Source organism: Camarhynchus parvulus, chromosome 2, assembly GCF_901933205.1.
Source record: "Camarhynchus parvulus chromosome 2, STF_HiC, whole genome shotgun sequence".
Classification (NCBI taxonomy): Eukaryota; Metazoa; Chordata; class Aves; order Passeriformes; family Thraupidae; genus Camarhynchus; species Camarhynchus parvulus.
Window position 1 is genome coordinate 122,721,620 of NC_044572.1, and position 17,413 is coordinate 122,739,032.

Here is a 17,413-nt window from a genome sequence, read left to right on the forward strand (position 1 = left end):
GTTTGCAGTCACTTCCTGAGGCCTGGTTCAGCTTTCAAGCAGTCTCTTTCTGGTGCCAACCCAATTTGCATCCAGTAAATACTGAATTAGAGGATAAGGATTTTCTTCATTATCATGAATTATAGGACAAATTACTTTTGAATGTACTGTCTGCCAGCACAGCATCCAGAAATGCATGTACCTTGATATGAAGCCCTAATTTTTCACTGTTCTCCAGGATTTATGATAAAAAGTCTTTCTAGAAGGCAAATGGTTTGAATGAAGAAAATAAATCTTTAAAAATGGGCAAGTGCCTCAAAATCTCAAAGGCATTTTGCTGCCTCCATTAAAAGCAAATGCTCTTTTAAAAAATGCTTCCTACATGCATAGTCCAAATCTTGCTTTTTATTAGTGCATGGCTGTCCTTGAAAACTGTTTTCCAAATCTGAAGAGGTCAGATTTTATAACACATTATATATGCATATGTAAACACTATGAAATGTTAGCCTTTCATTTATTTCAATATTTCATTTCAATTAACAAGTCACTTCTGCAATGTTTCATGGGAAAGGACATTACAATTACTCTAATGGTGTCTCTTCTATTCAGACTCCCAATAGGAAGAGAAATGCATTCCCAGATTATCCATTACTTTTAGATCATTTAAGCAAAGGGTTCACAAAGCTCATATCAGCAAACAAAATTTAATGATCATAACTTTTCCAGAAGGAGATGAGAGATTGCTGTTGAGTAGTAAATTAAACAGAAAATGCAGAATAACTTTAGAAGCACGAGTCAAACTGGGCCACTCAGGTTTGTCCACAAGTGGGAAAGAGAGATGAAAATATTTAATTATTTCAGGTTTACATTGCATCACATCTCTTAAAATAATTTTTTTACTTAGTAAATTAATCTACAGTTAAGAACTGTTAAACGCTAAGTATCTGAAATCAAACACCTTGTTTCAAACTACTTTTATTATATTATTATTAAATATATTGATATTTTTATTAAACTTATGGGGCTTTTATGGCTTTTTATTTGCTCTACAAAATTCCTTCTTTGCCTAGCTCTACTTGTCTTTGGCTCATCCTTCTTCTATATTCCACCAGTGAAATTCCCTCTGCTTTTGGCTTCATCTATCTGAGGGGGTTTGTTCCCATTTGCAACATCTTTCATCTGGCACAGCAGAGTCAGAGACATGAAAAATGCTTGCTCTATTACTCTGTATACTTCAGCATATGCTGTAAGGGAGAGAGGAGCCAGGAAGAGTCTCAGGGAGGTACCAGCCTTTCCAGGAGACCATTCCTGCCAGCAGGTGCTCCAGAGATCAGTTTGGGAAATGGAGACATGAGCCTGTACCTGCAGCCAGGCCAGAGGTGAAACTCATTAAGTGATAAGGATGGATGGAAGTGGCTCTCTCCTGTCATCTCAAGCAAGCCATTACAGCCTTTCAAATCCAGATGTGTTTTACTGCAACATCTTGCTGCAAGATGTTCTGCCTTGCCTTTGCAGCCTTTTCTAGAATCCCTTTTATTTGCCCTGTCAGTGCATTTTGTTCTATGCATATCTTACTTTCATTAAAATATTTGTTTTCTCCTAGTTGAGTCTTGCTCATATAAAATTGCAGCCTTTTTCAGTCCATTTAAAGCCACATGATAGAATTTAAAAGGTTTCATTACCACGAATTGTAATTAATGGTTAAATCCCTTAATTTAGGCCATAAACTAACTCATTTTTATGGATCACAATGGTACCAGTGCCTTGGGATCAGCACTGAAATACACATTTAGCCTCCCAGTGCCCTATTTCATTCTCTGTTTTTCTGTTTCTCCTCATGCTGCCTCTCATATATTTTATCCAAAAGCATATGATGTTGTTCACCTTTTCCAAATAATTGCCTTTTCAACTAGACTTGCCTGGAGAATGGGCCCAATGCTGAAACTTTTTGGCTTCTTTCCTAGGATTAGTGGTTTCCGGTTGGAAATTAGATTGAATATACATAACAAAGCTTATGCTTCTGAGAAGTGAGTTTACAAGGAAGAATACAATATTAAGCACAGACTGCATCTATTTAATTCCTACTTGCAGTTTTCATCTTCCTTGAAAAATAAAAACTTTTAACTAAAATTTTTTTATATTTTCTATGCAATAAAATACTTTTTTTCTCTTCCTAATCAGTGAGATTAATCTGAATATAAATGTAATAGGAAGAAACATTGTCTGAATTGATACTGCCTGTCTTTCAGTTCAATAAACTTCCAAGCCTGTTATTAACTATTCAAGCACATTAAAGAAGAGTCCAACCTGGGTGAAAATTGCACCTGTCCTGCATCAGTAATCTCCTTTTTACTCTACATTTCTTCAACCCCAGGTCCCTGTCTCTAAAGATAAAAGGCCTGTAGCTAAGAGACTGCAGCTGTCAGAGGTTGAGCAACCACTGCAGCAATGCAGGCGAGCCAGGGCAGCAGCACAGCAGCATTTCTTGTTAACAGAAGCACTTTGGACATTTCTCTGCTGCTGCCTCAGGCGTGTACCCCACATTCAGCCAGTGCTTCTAAACCTAAGGCTAACCTGGTTCAGTCACAAATGACCTTTCTAAACAAAGCAGCAAACTTTACACAGTTTCCACACACAGGGAATTGTTGCCCTATGGCAAGGTACTGTGCTCCCCAGCAACATGCTTTGCTCCACACGAGTATTTCTTCTCAGCCTGTGTCTCTGTTTCCAGTCCCAGGAGGCCCAGGTGCTGAAACATCTGGCAGAGAAGAGAGAACATGAGCGAGAAGTGCTTCAAAAAGCTTTGGAGGAGAACAATAACTTCAGCAAAATGGCAGAGGAAAAGCTGATACTGAAAATGGAACAGATCAAAGAAAACCGTGAAGCTAATTTAGCTGCTCTTATTGAACGCCTCCAAGAGAAGGTAACCACACCATCACTCCTCACCTTAGACTAGAGAGGAAAAGCTGATCAATATTTTGTAGAGATGGTGTGCACAGTCCTTATCTCAGCTGCTACACTTGAGCTATTTTTAAGTCAGAGCTACGGATGCCTGTCTAAACCCCCACACACTCTGAAAAAGGACTGAAGTGTACAGTCACACAATCACAGGATGGTTGAGGTTGGAAGGGCCCTCTGGAGAGCATCTGATCCAACTCTGGGCTCAAGGGGGGCCACATAGAACCAGTTGCCCAGGGCCATGTCCAGGTGGCTTTTTAATATCTCCAAGAATGAAGACTCCAATTCCACTCTGGGCAACCTGTGCCAGTGCTCAGTCACCTCACAATGCGAAAGTGTTCCCTGATGTTCAGAGGAAACCTCATGGGTTTTAGTTTTTGCCCATTGCCCCTGATCATGTCACTGGGCACCACTGAAAAGATCCTGGCTCTGTGTTCCTTTCATTCAGGTATTCATAGATATTTGTAATATCCCCCTGAGCTGTCTCCAAACTGAACAATCCAGCTCTGTCAGCCTTTCCTCATAGCAGAGACTGAGAGATGTTCCTTAATCCTCATGGCCCTTTGCTGGACTGTCTCTAGAGAAAGGCTGGTTTTCTAGCTTTTAAGAAGATCTGGGAACAAATAAAAAGTCACTTGTGTTTAGATTTTAGCTTCTAAGAAAAGTCACTGATCAAATCAAACAACTGCCCTATTCTGTAATTCTTGGTTTCTCAGAGGAGAAAGATGAAAAATTATGGGGAAAAAATTCTTTCATATACAGCAAAAGAGGTCTGTCTTTCCACAAGTCTTGCAAGGAAGAGAGTAAATTTTCCTATGGAGATCTTTGGTACAGCCAGAGGAAACAGGGAATCACAAACCCTAGATGCAGGATGAAGTATGCCCTTCTCCAAAGAAAAGACCTTCCACGCAAGGGAGAGAGACATGCAAATAAAGATTTAGAAGTGTTAAGAAAAAATTAATTAGTTCTGCATGAGTGATCACTTGTTTCTCCCAGTAATGAACTTTCTAATATACTCTGATATACTATTTCAATAGCAATTTGGCTAAAGAAAATAGCTCTCAGAGGTTTTCAAGGCGATCTTCATAAGCACCTCTACATCTGTGATAGAGACAAAGGTCTTTGAGAGTAGGAAAGAAACAACAGAATCCAAAGGATGATGTTACAAGTAACTACACAAACAGGATAATTCTTGAGTTTAAGAACTATATCCAAATTGCTTGACATTTTTGCATTAGCTTCATTTGCAGGCACAAATTCCAAGATCTTATGAAAACAAAGGGAAAAGCAAATTAGTTATCCTCAAGGTCCAAAAGGATGTGGGAAGGACAGCTGATGCACCTCTCTGTCCTAGGTCAATGTTAACAGACTCTTAAACCCTGAATGTGATAGCATATATGCATGAAAAACCCAAGAAAGGCTTCTGAGGAAAGATGACAGTAACTTACTTGAAAACATTTGCACTGACCAGTAATTAAAAAATACAGTTTTGCCAACACCAAAGCATCAAAAACAAACATAATTTGCCAACATCAAAAGTGAATTCTTAATATACAGAAAAAGAAGTGAGATATCTGTTCCAAGTCTTCTAAAATTACAGAGATGTGGGTTCCCCAAGGTATTGGTGTCTAGAAGCTACTGCAGAGATAACTTCTGTATGCTGCAGTTAATAGGAACACAAAGCAACAAATCCCTTATAAATCTAGTATTCAGTATTACAGATCTTTCAAGGACTGATTTACAGGTTAAGTTAGTGCAATAGATGATATTCTTCATCATAGCCAGAGAATGACTCAAGAGGACAGGTAGCTTCAGTGTTCAGACTAATGAAATTATTGGGATGTTCAAACTGACTTATCTTATTGAAACTAAGTTCTTGGATCTTTATTACAGTTCCTAAATGCTACAGATAACAGAGTAACTAACATACAATATGCAGGCAATTAATTCCTCACTCATCCTTCCCTATATTTAGTTTAATATCCAGGAATGCAAAGGGCAAATGTGAGCATGTGGCGCATTTTATGCTGCAAGCAGCACCTCTCTATGTGGCCCTTTTAAATGAAACTCTGTGAGGCACTGAGGATTATAAGGCCATATCAGATAAAAGACTGAGCTCCAGAGCAGGAGTAGAAAGCAAACACAAAACGTGTCTCAGGCTGGTCTGGTGGATGACTCCTCTCCTGTGTTGCTTCTTTTAAAGATGGTTATACTGTGAAGCAAGTTTTGCACAAATGCAAGACCTAAACGGGTTGTCAGCATGAGCCTTCCTGGGCAGGTGGAATGAGAAAAAGATTTGATTTTTCTTTTCTTGATGTTTTCCAGGAGAGGCATGCTGCAGAGGTCCGTAGAAACAAGGAGCTCCAGGTGGAACTGTCTGGCTGAAAACAGCAATGGTGGATGTGACCCATCCCCACCATTAGTAAACTCCCCCTGCCTATATTATTATGGATCATGCGATATAAGTATGGGAAATGTATGACGTGGTTTAAAAAAAAGGTAAAAACAAGAACTCAATAAAAAAACTTTAAAAAGAAACAAAAAAAAATAAAAACAAAATCAATACGGTCTCTTTGCAGAATGATTTGCTTGATGTTTAAAAAACTTGGATCTTATTTTGTAAATACTTACATTTTTGTTAAAAAATACAATTATTGCATTATGCAAGTTATTTCATAATCTTACATGTCCTGTAACAGGCTTCTGATGTTGTCTATTTCCACTCGGTTGAATTTGCTGGGTCTGTTCATTTGAAGCACCTCGTGTCTAATTCCATTCCCTGCGACTTCTCATTCCAACCCACCATGAGGTCAGTAGTAGTTCTATGGTGCTAGAGGCCAATCATTGCCGAATAACCTAGACTGCTTTGCCATCTATAAGCTTTCTTGAAACAGTGACTAGATCACAGGTATTGTGACTTCACATTCAGCTGTCCAAGACAAAAGGCTCTTAAAATGGTTTTTCAAATGCAGCTAATGCTGCAGGGCTCTGTACTGTGCTGTACAATTGAGGTTGAATTGCCACGTAGCGTGTTTGTTGCTTCTGCTTTTTGAGGTGAGAGGCAACAAAAACATCTGTGCAACAGAATGAAATCAAGCAAGATCAGTTTGAGACAAATTTAAAAGAGGCACATTGTAACCATCAAGCTATGACAAGTTTTGGATGATGCCAAACAGCCATACAAATGCTAATTGTAAAGTGAGCTTAATTCACCACTTGAAAATTTATTGATGGAGCAACTACTAGATAGCATCAAGTGGCTTTATCTGTAGGTGCCATGATCTATGATACTTATCTGATGCTACCACATTACATGCGTAATAGTACAAGAGGCTACCGAGTATTTCACCTGGAACCCATGAGCCAGTTGTTATTGTTTTTTTATGACACTGCTGACTTCCATTCATCATGACCTTTACTCTTCAGTGTTAGCCAATCCTACCTAGGGACCGACATCTAGGACCAAGAGGGCTGAAGCAGGAGGAATGACTAGACAGGGTGCTTGTGCCAAGTACAATATCACCAAACCCAAACATCATCCCCAAAATAGCTGCAGTTTTGAAGTTGTCCCTACCCCCCCTGGAGGTTGCTGCCTGCATATTCTACTCTTCATTAGTGCTATTTTCCTGTATGTCATTGTGAGCAAGCTGTGATTAATAAAGAATTGGGGTTCTGTGAACTGAAAAAGGGCTTGTTTCTTCTCTCGCTCCATTACGTCTCTGGCATGTGCCCATGTAAGGGGAAAAACCTAATGTAGTCATAAAAGCATGGAAATGAGACTTAAACAATTATTAATAGACCAAGCCTATTTCTCTGCTAATATGGGACTAATCCCTGCTATGCATTTTCCAGTGCTTAGGCTGGCTGCTTTTAAAGATTACCATATAAACTGAGCCTATAAATGTGACCTCTAGCACTGAGTTTATTTAAAAAGAACTAGCTATATACACATGCACATGCATTTCTCAATCCTGACTCAACATTGGGGGAAAAATGGAATTTGGGGAAAGAAAAGTAAATAATCTATCTCTGGGTATGTACATCAATAATTACAACAAGATTCTGGGTGTTAACACACTGGTTTTCAGGGTAGAAAACATTAATTTATAGGATTTATTGAAGAACATCACTTGGGTTTCCGCTGAGCTACAGAGCTGAGATGTAAAATTGAATAAGACCCCATTTTGAACTGGACAAGTGATAAAGAATTATCTCTAGAATTAGTAGAAAACAAAACTAATTATTTGAAGTCATCAAAGTCGCATCATTTACTTGCTCTTTCAGAGAGGTGGACTTTATGCTCCAGGTCTGCAACAGTCAGTTTTTTATTTTAGCAGACTATTTTGTCTGAGATGGCCTGCAGTCAAAAAGCAGCAGAAGTTGAACGTGGAGAAAGGCTGTGAGCTCAGCTCTATATGCAGTGAACTCAGTACCACAGAATGAAATGAGTACTCCAACTTGTTACAGCAGCTAAATTACTTATCTTTCTCATGAAATTACCAAAGTAAACCTGGCATGGAAGCCAGATAGCAGATGTTGAGTCTGGAAGACATGAGCTTCAATGTTGCCAAGCCTATAAAGTTTGTATATTGCTTTAAGCCCCAGTAAAAAAAAAAAAAAAAAAAAAAAAAAAAAAAAAGGACATTATTGTAATTAAATTTAAGGCCCATGATCTTAGCTTGAGGGATTGTGGATTCTGTTTTCATTTCCCAATGGCAAGCCACTTCCAGTTTTCCCTGTCCATTGATTTCACAAATTCTGGAAGTACTTCAAGCCCTTTTCCTGTTTGTCTTCCTGGCTATGGCTGCTCAGAGAACAAGCCAAGAACAAATCTCTGCTGCTGAGCCAAGCAGGGCAACCTGCATCACTTCCATGGGGTTCAACTTTCTTCCTCCCCAAAAAAGGGTGTCCACACCCAAAGTGCCAACTGGGATGGTCCCCAGCACCTCTCACTCTACCGCAGAACTGGGCTTGGCCTGGTGAGTGCTTCTCAACAGGTACCAAGGCTGCACCAGGGAAAAGAGTGAAGAACCAGACAGTGGGAGCGCTGCTGCCCCAGGTCACAAATCATGCTCTGCTCCTGCTCACTTGGCTCTTTGAACAGTGGAGGGTTTACAATTCATTTTATTAATGTATAACTATGCTTTGAAAGCCTGTTTGCAAATACACTCCCTATTTAATCTCTAATAGCAAAAAGAAATAGCTGGAGACCTGCAGCATAGCCATTTCCTTCTTTTACTCCTGTTTCTTTACATTTCCTTATATTTTGCTTTACTACTGCCTTTCTAGCTCCTCCCTGATTGTGCTAGCAAAAGTGCATTGTGGCCATGGGTGTCTCTTCATGTGTAGCTACAGATAAAGAATTTCCTTGAAAAGTTATAAAATATAAGTATAAAACACCTGCTTTTAAAGTATTACCATTTGGGTAAGACAAGGCTTTTTTAATTCAACAGCAAGCAGAGGGTTCAGGGCTTTTAGATCAAAAAAATTAGGCTTCTTTGATTAACTGTAGATACCCAAGCCCATGCCATGAGCTGGGAGTAGCTGCTGCTGAGCTGCAGAACACTTTCCACAGACTGCCTGAGACCTCCCACAGGACAGGAGGGAGGCTGGAGCACTGGCATTGCACTGCACAGATGTGTCCTCCTTTCACTGGGCTGTATGATGGCTCAGAAACAGGGCAGAGCTGTGCAGCACATCTAGAGAGGCACTTCTGGCCTCTGACCTCCGCAGATCCAAGGACTGCCACTCCAGGCTGGTTAAGGTGGGATCTCCTCTTGGTTAACTCATCAGTTGTGTCAAAGCTGCCACGAGGCGACAGCCGAGTAATCAAACAGGAATGGCTCAAACCTGTCACACTTCTTATGGTCCTACCAAAGCCACAAAACTTATGGTCAAACCAATTCAAAGAATCCTAGAATATTTAGGTTGGATTATTGGGTCCTGGCATCATTAACCTGGCACTGCCAAATGCACCACTAAACCACATCCATAAAGTGTCAAGTCTCCACATCTTTTAAATACCTTCAGGAATGGCAACTCAGCCACTTCTGTTCCAATGCTTGATGACCCTGTTGCTGAAGAAATTTTTCCTAATATCAGAGTCACAGGGTCACAGAATCATTTATGTAGGAAAAGACAATTTAGTCTAACCTATGACCAAACACCACCATGTCAACTAGACCATGGCACTAAGTCCATGTCCAGTCGTTCCTTAAACACATCCAAGGATGGGGACTCCAGCACATCCCTGGGTAGGCTATTCCAATATCTAATTACCCCTTCTGTGAAGAATTCCTTCCTGATATCCAATCTGAACCTCCCTTGGCACAACTTTAGGCTGTTTCCTCTTGTACAGTCACTTGTTAGCTGGGAGAATAGACCAACCCTGCTAAAACCTCCAAATATTTCCAGAGTCAGGAGATTTGAATGTATGGTTTAAATCCACCACCAGTTCAGAACTTGAAAACAATTTTCTTTCCCCTTTGTTATCATGCTTTATCAGGTCAGGGTGCCCCCAGCCAGGGAATAACATGCTCTGACTCCATGATTCAGAAGGCTGAAAATTTGCTTTATTGAGCTATATTATATTACATTATATACTATACACTAAACTATACTACACTGAAGAAAAACCCATGACCCTTATCAGACAGTCAGGACCCAGCTTTAACCCAATTGGTCAATCAATCCAAACAGCCATCAGCAGAATCCAATTAACAAATCCCTTTCAGTAAACAATCTCCATAACACATTCCACATGTGCCAAACAACAGGAGCAGCAAATAGAGATAGGAATTGTTTTCTCTTCTCTCCTCTGAGCTTTCTCACTGCCTTCCTCAGGAAAAATCCTGGGAGAGAGGATTATGTCTCTCTCTGTTCAAAGAGTATGTGAATACCACAATGCTTCTTGTCACATGGAGGGGTTTTTTGTTGCTTTGTTATTGAATACTGGAAGAAAATGCTAACCCTTCTATAGCCAAATAGCAATGTTTGCCCATTGCCTCACTCCAGAATCCCCAAACATGTGGCTGATGTACAGCAGCATTGTACACACCCTCAGGGCTGCCTGCCTGACTGCCATTCAGCAGCCCTGTCAGAGAGATGGGCTCTGTGATCAGCACAGGAAAACGTTCTACTCCCAGCACCTAAACTATGCAGAGAAGAGAGGAACCCCTCACCCTTCTCCCAGAAGGAGTAACTCATTAGGGCAGCATGAACACCTTTCTGATCCCACTGTTGCCAGATCCCATCATGTCAAATCAAACCCTCCCATCAGGTTTTGATGGAGAGAAGCAAGGATTGCACAGGAACAGGCAGGCCCCACATCCATCTTGCATCACATGCCCTGTCCTGAGCATATTCCAGTGGTGGGAAGAGGAGACATTCACTCAGCAGAGGGGATATTATCAGGGAAATATTGGGACACTTTAGGCAACTTTCCCTGTGCCTCAGGGCTGGTAGCACAGTGACATTGGTGCAATACTGCCATGCAGCGGTCAGAGTTTACAAGGGGGAGCATCTCTGAATACACCAGAAATTGATTGCAAGGATTTCCTCTGAAGAATATCCATCCCATCTGCTGCACAGTTTACACTTTATATAAGGTAGATGGTGATTTTGAAATCTGTAGCCTGAGTCCAGACATTTTCAGGTTTAACTCCTGTGGAACAGGAGAGGAATGATCACAGATACCTTTAAGTCCAAAGAAAGGACTGATCTTTTTGTGTGGAACATGGAGCAGCCAGAATTAGAATTATTGCAACTCCACCATTAGAAGCACTCCTGACTATGATAATTCCTGCATTACTGAAGCTTCAAATATGTCTAGAAAGCAACACAGTGTGCAGAAGCCAGCTCAGAAAAAAGACTGAGACAATTATAAAAGCAATGTCTGAAGTATGAGGAAGGGCAAAAGAAGCTACATCAGAAACCAACAGCAGATTAGGGGATAAATGAACTGTGAAGCAAATCTCACATTTGAAAAGTAGTTTTCATCTCCCAGTGAAGAAGAGAGCATGCTCATCCTTGAAGCTGTCTCCCTTGAAAAACACTGAACTTTTTCTCCAACCGCACACCAATTCTTGGAACTAGGGCACAAGACAGAGGAGCCCAAAATCCAGCCCACATTATATATGTGTGTGTGTGTGTTATCCATAGTTCTGTGAGGAACAGGAACCAGAAAATGCTTGGATTATGCCATGGATTAGAGGGTTCTCCCGTGTACAATAAAATGCCTGTGCTCTAGCCATTCGTAATTCCAGCACTGTGCTGAAGCTCTGATGCCATCTGATCTTTTAGCTTTCATCCTGGGAAATTCATGGAGATTCCTTTTACTATTCCAAGACCATAGGAAAGCAGACAATTGATAATTTACTTAGGGAAACATTTGCCTGCTTCAAGTCTACAATATAATGCCATGCTCTCCTTCTTTTGGGAGGCAGTAAGTAGCTGCTGGAAAATGTCTTCCTGCTGCAGCAGTTTGGCTTTGGTGAAATGGGTCACAGAAAAAGGAGATCCTGGGCTACTCTTGAAGGTGGAGACATGAAAGGCATTATCCCAGATACAGCCCAGACAAGTGTGATATAGGGAAACAGCCAAGCTACAACTTAAATTTATTTTAGCTATTATAGTTGCAATGGATTTTTAAACAAACTTTGTAAAATACGTTCACCCTATCAAAATACATTTTAAAAACATTAGCTCTTAACAGACACAGCTTTCCAGTAAGTTATTTAGATAATAATTTCTACATATTCACAAAATATGACAAATTTCCCCATGCACAACTACTTCTGACCAGAAGATGGCAATCTCTTATTATTTAATAGGCAACTACAGATGGTAAATTTTATTTTGAAGAGCCTTTCAGCCTCTGCAGAATCCTGAAATCCTGCTATGTGGAGTCTGATGTTCTATATTTACCCTAAAATATGGGCTTGGGTTTATATAAAACATAAAAGATAACACTTTTCCCTTGGGCAAAATTCATTGCTTTTGTTACATTTCCTTAAATATACAGCACTGGCAGACATTTAAAAGAAACTAAAGGATAAGGTGGCCATATGAATAAAGAGGTTAAGATTATCTATTCCTTAGTCTGGAGCTTAGAGGCTGATTCCTGCTCCTAGCAAGTCTGAACCAGCTCTCCTGAGTGCTGGATGGAAGCAGGAAAACATCGCTGCTCCTCAGTCAGATTTCACGCAGGCTGAAAAATGGTGATGCTCACAGCACAGGAAAGTGGAACATCCCTTCCTGCACTGTGTTTTACACTTAAATGATGAAATAAATGGTGGAGTGCAGTGGCAGATGAAGAGCTGTCCATGAGCTGGTTGCACAGAGTGCATGTTTTCCTGATACAGGTATGAGCTGGGAGCAGCACTGGATGAGCGCACATCATCTGCCTCCAGGGATGAGTCTGGAGGCAGCACAGCTGCTTGCTTGCAAAACACAGCCTGTGCTCAGATTAACAGTGTCTGTCAGACCTTGGATGTCCCCATGAAGGGCCAGTCAGCCTTGTGCTATGCTCCTAGGACACCCTACCAGTGCTGGAGGGAGCCTGACTCACCCAGCATCTCCCTGGGTGCCTGTCCATGCAGGCAGAGCCTGCGGCAGAGCTGTAGGGAAAGATGTCATCTGGGAAACACAGAGAAGGAGGAGGCTGATGGCTGCCACTGAGAGACAGCAGCAAACTGGCAGCAGCAGCCAAGCTGGGGGAGACAAAGGTGAAGTTGGGGGATGCTGCTTCTGCTCTGAATTTCCCCAATCCCTGGCACCTCAGAAGGGGTCCTGTGAGAAGGCAATCCACACGGATGTCAAGGTTTAATCCAGCAGGCAGCTAAACACAACATAGCTGCTGGCTCATTCCCCCCCACCATGGGATGGAGGAGAAAAATGAGGAGAAAAAGGTAAAATTTGTGAGTTGACAGTTTTATAGGACAGAAATGGGAAGGTAATAATAATAGTAATAATAATAATAATAATAGCAATAATGCTACACCAAAAAAGGGATGCACAATGCAATTGCTCACCATGCACTGACCAATGAGCATGATGTCATAAGGCATGGAATATCCCTGTCAGCAGCTGGGGTCAGCTGATCCATCTGTGTCCCCCCTATCTCCTTGTGCCTCCCAGCCTCCTCAAAGTGGTGTGGTGTGAGAAGCTGAAAAGTCCTTGACTTAGAGTAAGCACTGCTCAGCAAAACTTCAGTGTATTGTCAACACTGTTCTCACCCTGAACACCTCACTGTTCTCACGAAAACACAGCTTGGTACCAGCTCCTAGGAAGAAAATTAATTCTATCCCAGCTCAACCCAGGACAGCAGGGTCCCAGGGCATCCTGGGAACTGCAGTCTGAACCCATCCAAGGTGCAGTCCAGCACTGACACCACTGCAGGGGTGTGTGCCCTGTGCTCCCCAGCTCACAGCAGGTCACCAGCTCTGGGCATTATCTGCTTGTCCTCTGGCCAGCTGTTGGCTCCATGTTAGACCTGACAGTAGAAATGAGGCTACTTCTGCATTTTGCAGTGCATTTTTACCCTCATCTTTTGCACAATAATCAGGTGCTTGAACTGGTTTTTAAAATGTATTTTTTTTTCCTATGGAAGGATTCATGATGAGTTTTTGAAGGCATGCAGACATGTCTGTTCCCTAGGGAGTGCACCTCCACAGCTTTGATACAACTCATCAGCAAACCAAGCTGGAATTTACAATGTTGACATTAGAGAGATTCCTCCTCATTGTTTCCCATTAGTTTTATGGTTATCCAAGGTGTAGAATTTCTCCGCATCGAAGCTGAAGGCAAAACTGGACATCATCTTCCAGAGCTCTGGACCATGCAGAGTTTACAGTATTGACAGGCTCTCTTTTGGCCTGTGCAAGATGCTGCTGTGCCTGGCAGATCCCAGGCAGGGCTGGGGAGTCTCCCACATTCCTGCCAGGCAGCCTGGGATCATTCCTGGGTGCTCACACCAACTGGCCTCAGTGCCATCACGTGTTCCATCCTCCCAGAGGCACCAAGAGGTCCTGGCTACACAGAGTCCCTGCATTGCCCAAGGCACCTGCAGCACAGTGTGAGGGTGTGTTCAGACAGCCCCACGCTCCTGGCCTGGGCTCAAAGCCTGCTGAGCTCAGCCAGCTTGAAACCAGGATCTTCCCCAGCCAGGCTGGGAGTCCCAGGATGATGGGAGCAAGGACTTGGCTGCTGAAGCACAGCCACACAGGCTCCAGCTCACTCGGAGAGGCTACTGCTTTCTGCTGCAAGCATGGAGCCCTCTCACAGATTTTATGGAAAACCTGGATATTTTCTATGCTTTGATACTGGGAAAAAATCCCCTCTTCTTATTTGGACCAATAAAATATAGGAACTGCTTTTTCATCACCCCATTTTTCTCCTTTCTGAGAGAAATTAGATCTTTCCTACTTTAGAGGAAAAAATTCCCTGCACTGAAAGAGAATTGCTCCTTTCTCATGTACTGCAGCACAGGGGGACCACTCTGCACTCAGATACTCTTTTACCTGCAGTCTTCTATGGATTTTCCAGGCAAAAAAAAAAAGGGAAAGAGGTTTTTAAACTGAAGATAATTTCTTCCCAGGTCTGTGGAACACATAGGTGTAACCTGTATATCCCCTTTTCTTTCCATCACATTTCAGACTACTTTCCAGTAGGCTTAAAGGCAGGACAAAAGCAAGAAGTCAGCCAAATTTATTTCAGTTTCCTGAAGAAACTGGAAGAACTCTGTCTGCATTTTGGAGCTCTAAAGTCCTGTGCCCAGCATAGGATGATGTGCAGGGCTGAGGTGTAAGAAAAATGAATTATTAAAACAGAAACACTGCCATTTTCTAAACAACATCTTGATTTCTGTGGAAAGGGGAATTGCACTTTCTCTCCAGCAGTGAAAATCAACCACAAATACTTCGATATTGAATCCTGGCATAGCCATATCCATAAACTTAATCTTTCTTGGTTTGCCTAACATGGGAAAAATTATCTTTCTTCTTATACTGCTCAGTGATTTATTCATTATTTTGGTGTGAACAATGATTTATTTTCTTCTCGCTAGCCTTGTAGTAGAAGATATAGTTGACTGAAATCACAGAAAAGCTTTTTCACAATGCATATAATCTCACTAAGAAAAAGGTTCAAAATAGGACTTTGCATCTTTGCATCACTATTAAGACTGTATTGTTCTCCGAATTACCACTATGTTCACTATGTTTTAAACACCACTATGGTCTTTAAAAGAAAGCAAATAGAAATTAAATACAAAATTACCTCCATTAGACTTAGGCAGACAAGAACTGGCTGAAAAAAGAGGTGGAAGTAGATAGAGTTGCAGTTTTATTCAGCAACTGGTCTTGAAGAAAGACTATACATTTGACATACTCAAATGCCTAGAGAAGTGTCAGAACAACTTCAGTTTTTCACAGAATTAGGTAAGACTCATGAATGTTACCATCCTGATGGGTATGTCTGAGAAAAAGCCTAGAGATGGTCATAAATAAAGCAAGAGGGTTTTAGAAGACAAAATCAAGTGGATATGTGGGTAAAAGTACAAATATTCATGGTAGTCATGGCATTGAATGGGGTAGCTGCTCACATCAACAGAGGTAGCCCTGTCAGTAACTGTAGATATTTTATTAAATTTAAATGTGAGGAGTCTACTATGGCATTAAAAATATGGCACTTTCCATAGGAAGGGTACTGGATAAATCATTATCTCCATCTCTTCATAGGTGCTGGCTATGATATGCCCCTGAAGTCATGCAATCTACAAAGCATCAACAACTTCATATGGAATCCTAAATTATTTTCACATACTTATCAAAAGCCAGCCAGATGGGTGGGTGGTTCTGGTGAAAATGTCCTGCATTCAGGCAGCTGCAAATACTCGACCACCAGTAACAGATTTTAAGCTGTCTCTGGAAAGTTGCTGGAAGCACAGATAATGTTCCTAAAAATATTATTAAACCCAAAGCCACTTGAAGCAGAAATTAAAGTTTCTCTAATTTTGCCTTCTCCCTCACAGTTCAGATGACTCACGTGCTACCTACCTTAGTTAAGTGGGCTTCTCTCATGACCCAAGTCCCCAGACCACTGCCCTGGGTACCCTTACAAGCTGCTCATCCTCTGAGTTTGGCACTGGGCTTCATTAGGTACAGCAGTCACATGAGAATGAGAGAATGGGAATCCATTAAATTCTCAAGTGCTATTGACTATTTCAGGAAGGACACTCCCTCCTTACTAGAAACTGCTTAATATTTTCTGGCAAAAAAACTCTCAGAGGCCATGGTAGAGAAAAATACATAAAGGAGAAGGCAGAGAGTTTCTAAAGTATGTTTTAGCTTACCCCATGTTATGTATTTTGTCCATCATGACATAAGATATCACAAATGCTGGTAGAAGTGTTTCACGGCAAATGCAGGTCATTCTTTGGGATTTGGAAGAGGGAATAAAGTAACAAATAACAAGGTTACACATCATTTTTGGTGTTAGGACCTCATCAATTTATGTGCACTTCTTGAAACAGTGACCTGTGGAAACTTGTTTAAGTCACACACAAGGAATTGCACAGAATCCAGTACTTGTCAAACTGAAATGTTCTACTTTATGAAGAATTAACTTTGCCTCTCAAAACCAGCTGTGGATCTGCAAAATTACTTATGGATAAGTTTATTTCCCTCTCTTTCCCATTAATCACAATCTGATTTACTTAATTTACTTAAGCCAGGACCTCTTTTATGGATTCTTAAAAGGGAGTGGACAACAGGGTAGACTTAGACTGGGCACTGGAAGCATTTCTTTACCAAGTGGTCAACCACGCCTCAGTCTGTTGAAACAGACTACACAGGGAGGTGGTCAATGCTCCAAACTTGTCAGGGTATAAGAGGGATTTGGACAATGCCCTTAAAATCATGCCTTAACTTTTGGTGAGCCCCGAGTGATCAGCATGAGATGATCACTGTAGGTCCCTTCCAGCTGAAATTGTCTATTCTATTTTATTCGGTACTATGCCATTTAATTGTTTTGGCCGTTCATGTTTTCATCCCTGAAAGAATATTTAATGAATTTTTGGTGATGAAACAATATCTTGGTTTTTCTCATTCTAAAGAAAAATTGATGGTGATATAACAGTCACTATAAATGCATCCTCAAAGTAAAATCTTTTCAGATATAAATTTAAGCGATTGTATTTTGATCACACTTTAAAAACCACAAAGTTTAAAATTAACTGTACACTTCATAAAAGAAAAAAGAATAACAAATAGCACTTTAAAGGGATGGCTGTTCATTTGATCTTTGCATGGCTAATAAAGGATCTGATGTGAATATTCCCTTATAAAAACAGAAATTTGTTCCACTGAGTTATTTAATGTTGAATCAGACACTAAACAAAATCAGGTCATTCAAAATCCCATAGCTGAATAGTTGAGTCATTGCAAAAAGGAAACATTTAGACTCACTTGAGTAAATA

At 41.0% G+C, this 17,413-nt stretch overlaps 1 protein-coding gene across 1 annotated transcript in view; it reads left to right on the forward strand.

Moving 5' to 3' along the window:
- Positions 1–6,624, forward strand: part of STMN2 (stathmin 2) — a 39,085-nt gene extending 32,461 nt beyond the window's left edge. Inside the window, exons 4-5 of the mRNA XM_030969250.1 lie at positions 2,711–2,902; positions 5,263–6,624. Coding sequence (XP_030825110.1) covers positions 2,711–2,902; positions 5,263–5,322 — 252 coding nt within the window. The 3' untranslated portion in view covers positions 5,323–6,624. The remainder of the gene's footprint in view (positions 1–2,710; positions 2,903–5,262) is intronic.
- Positions 6,625–17,413: the final 10,789 nt, after the last annotated feature.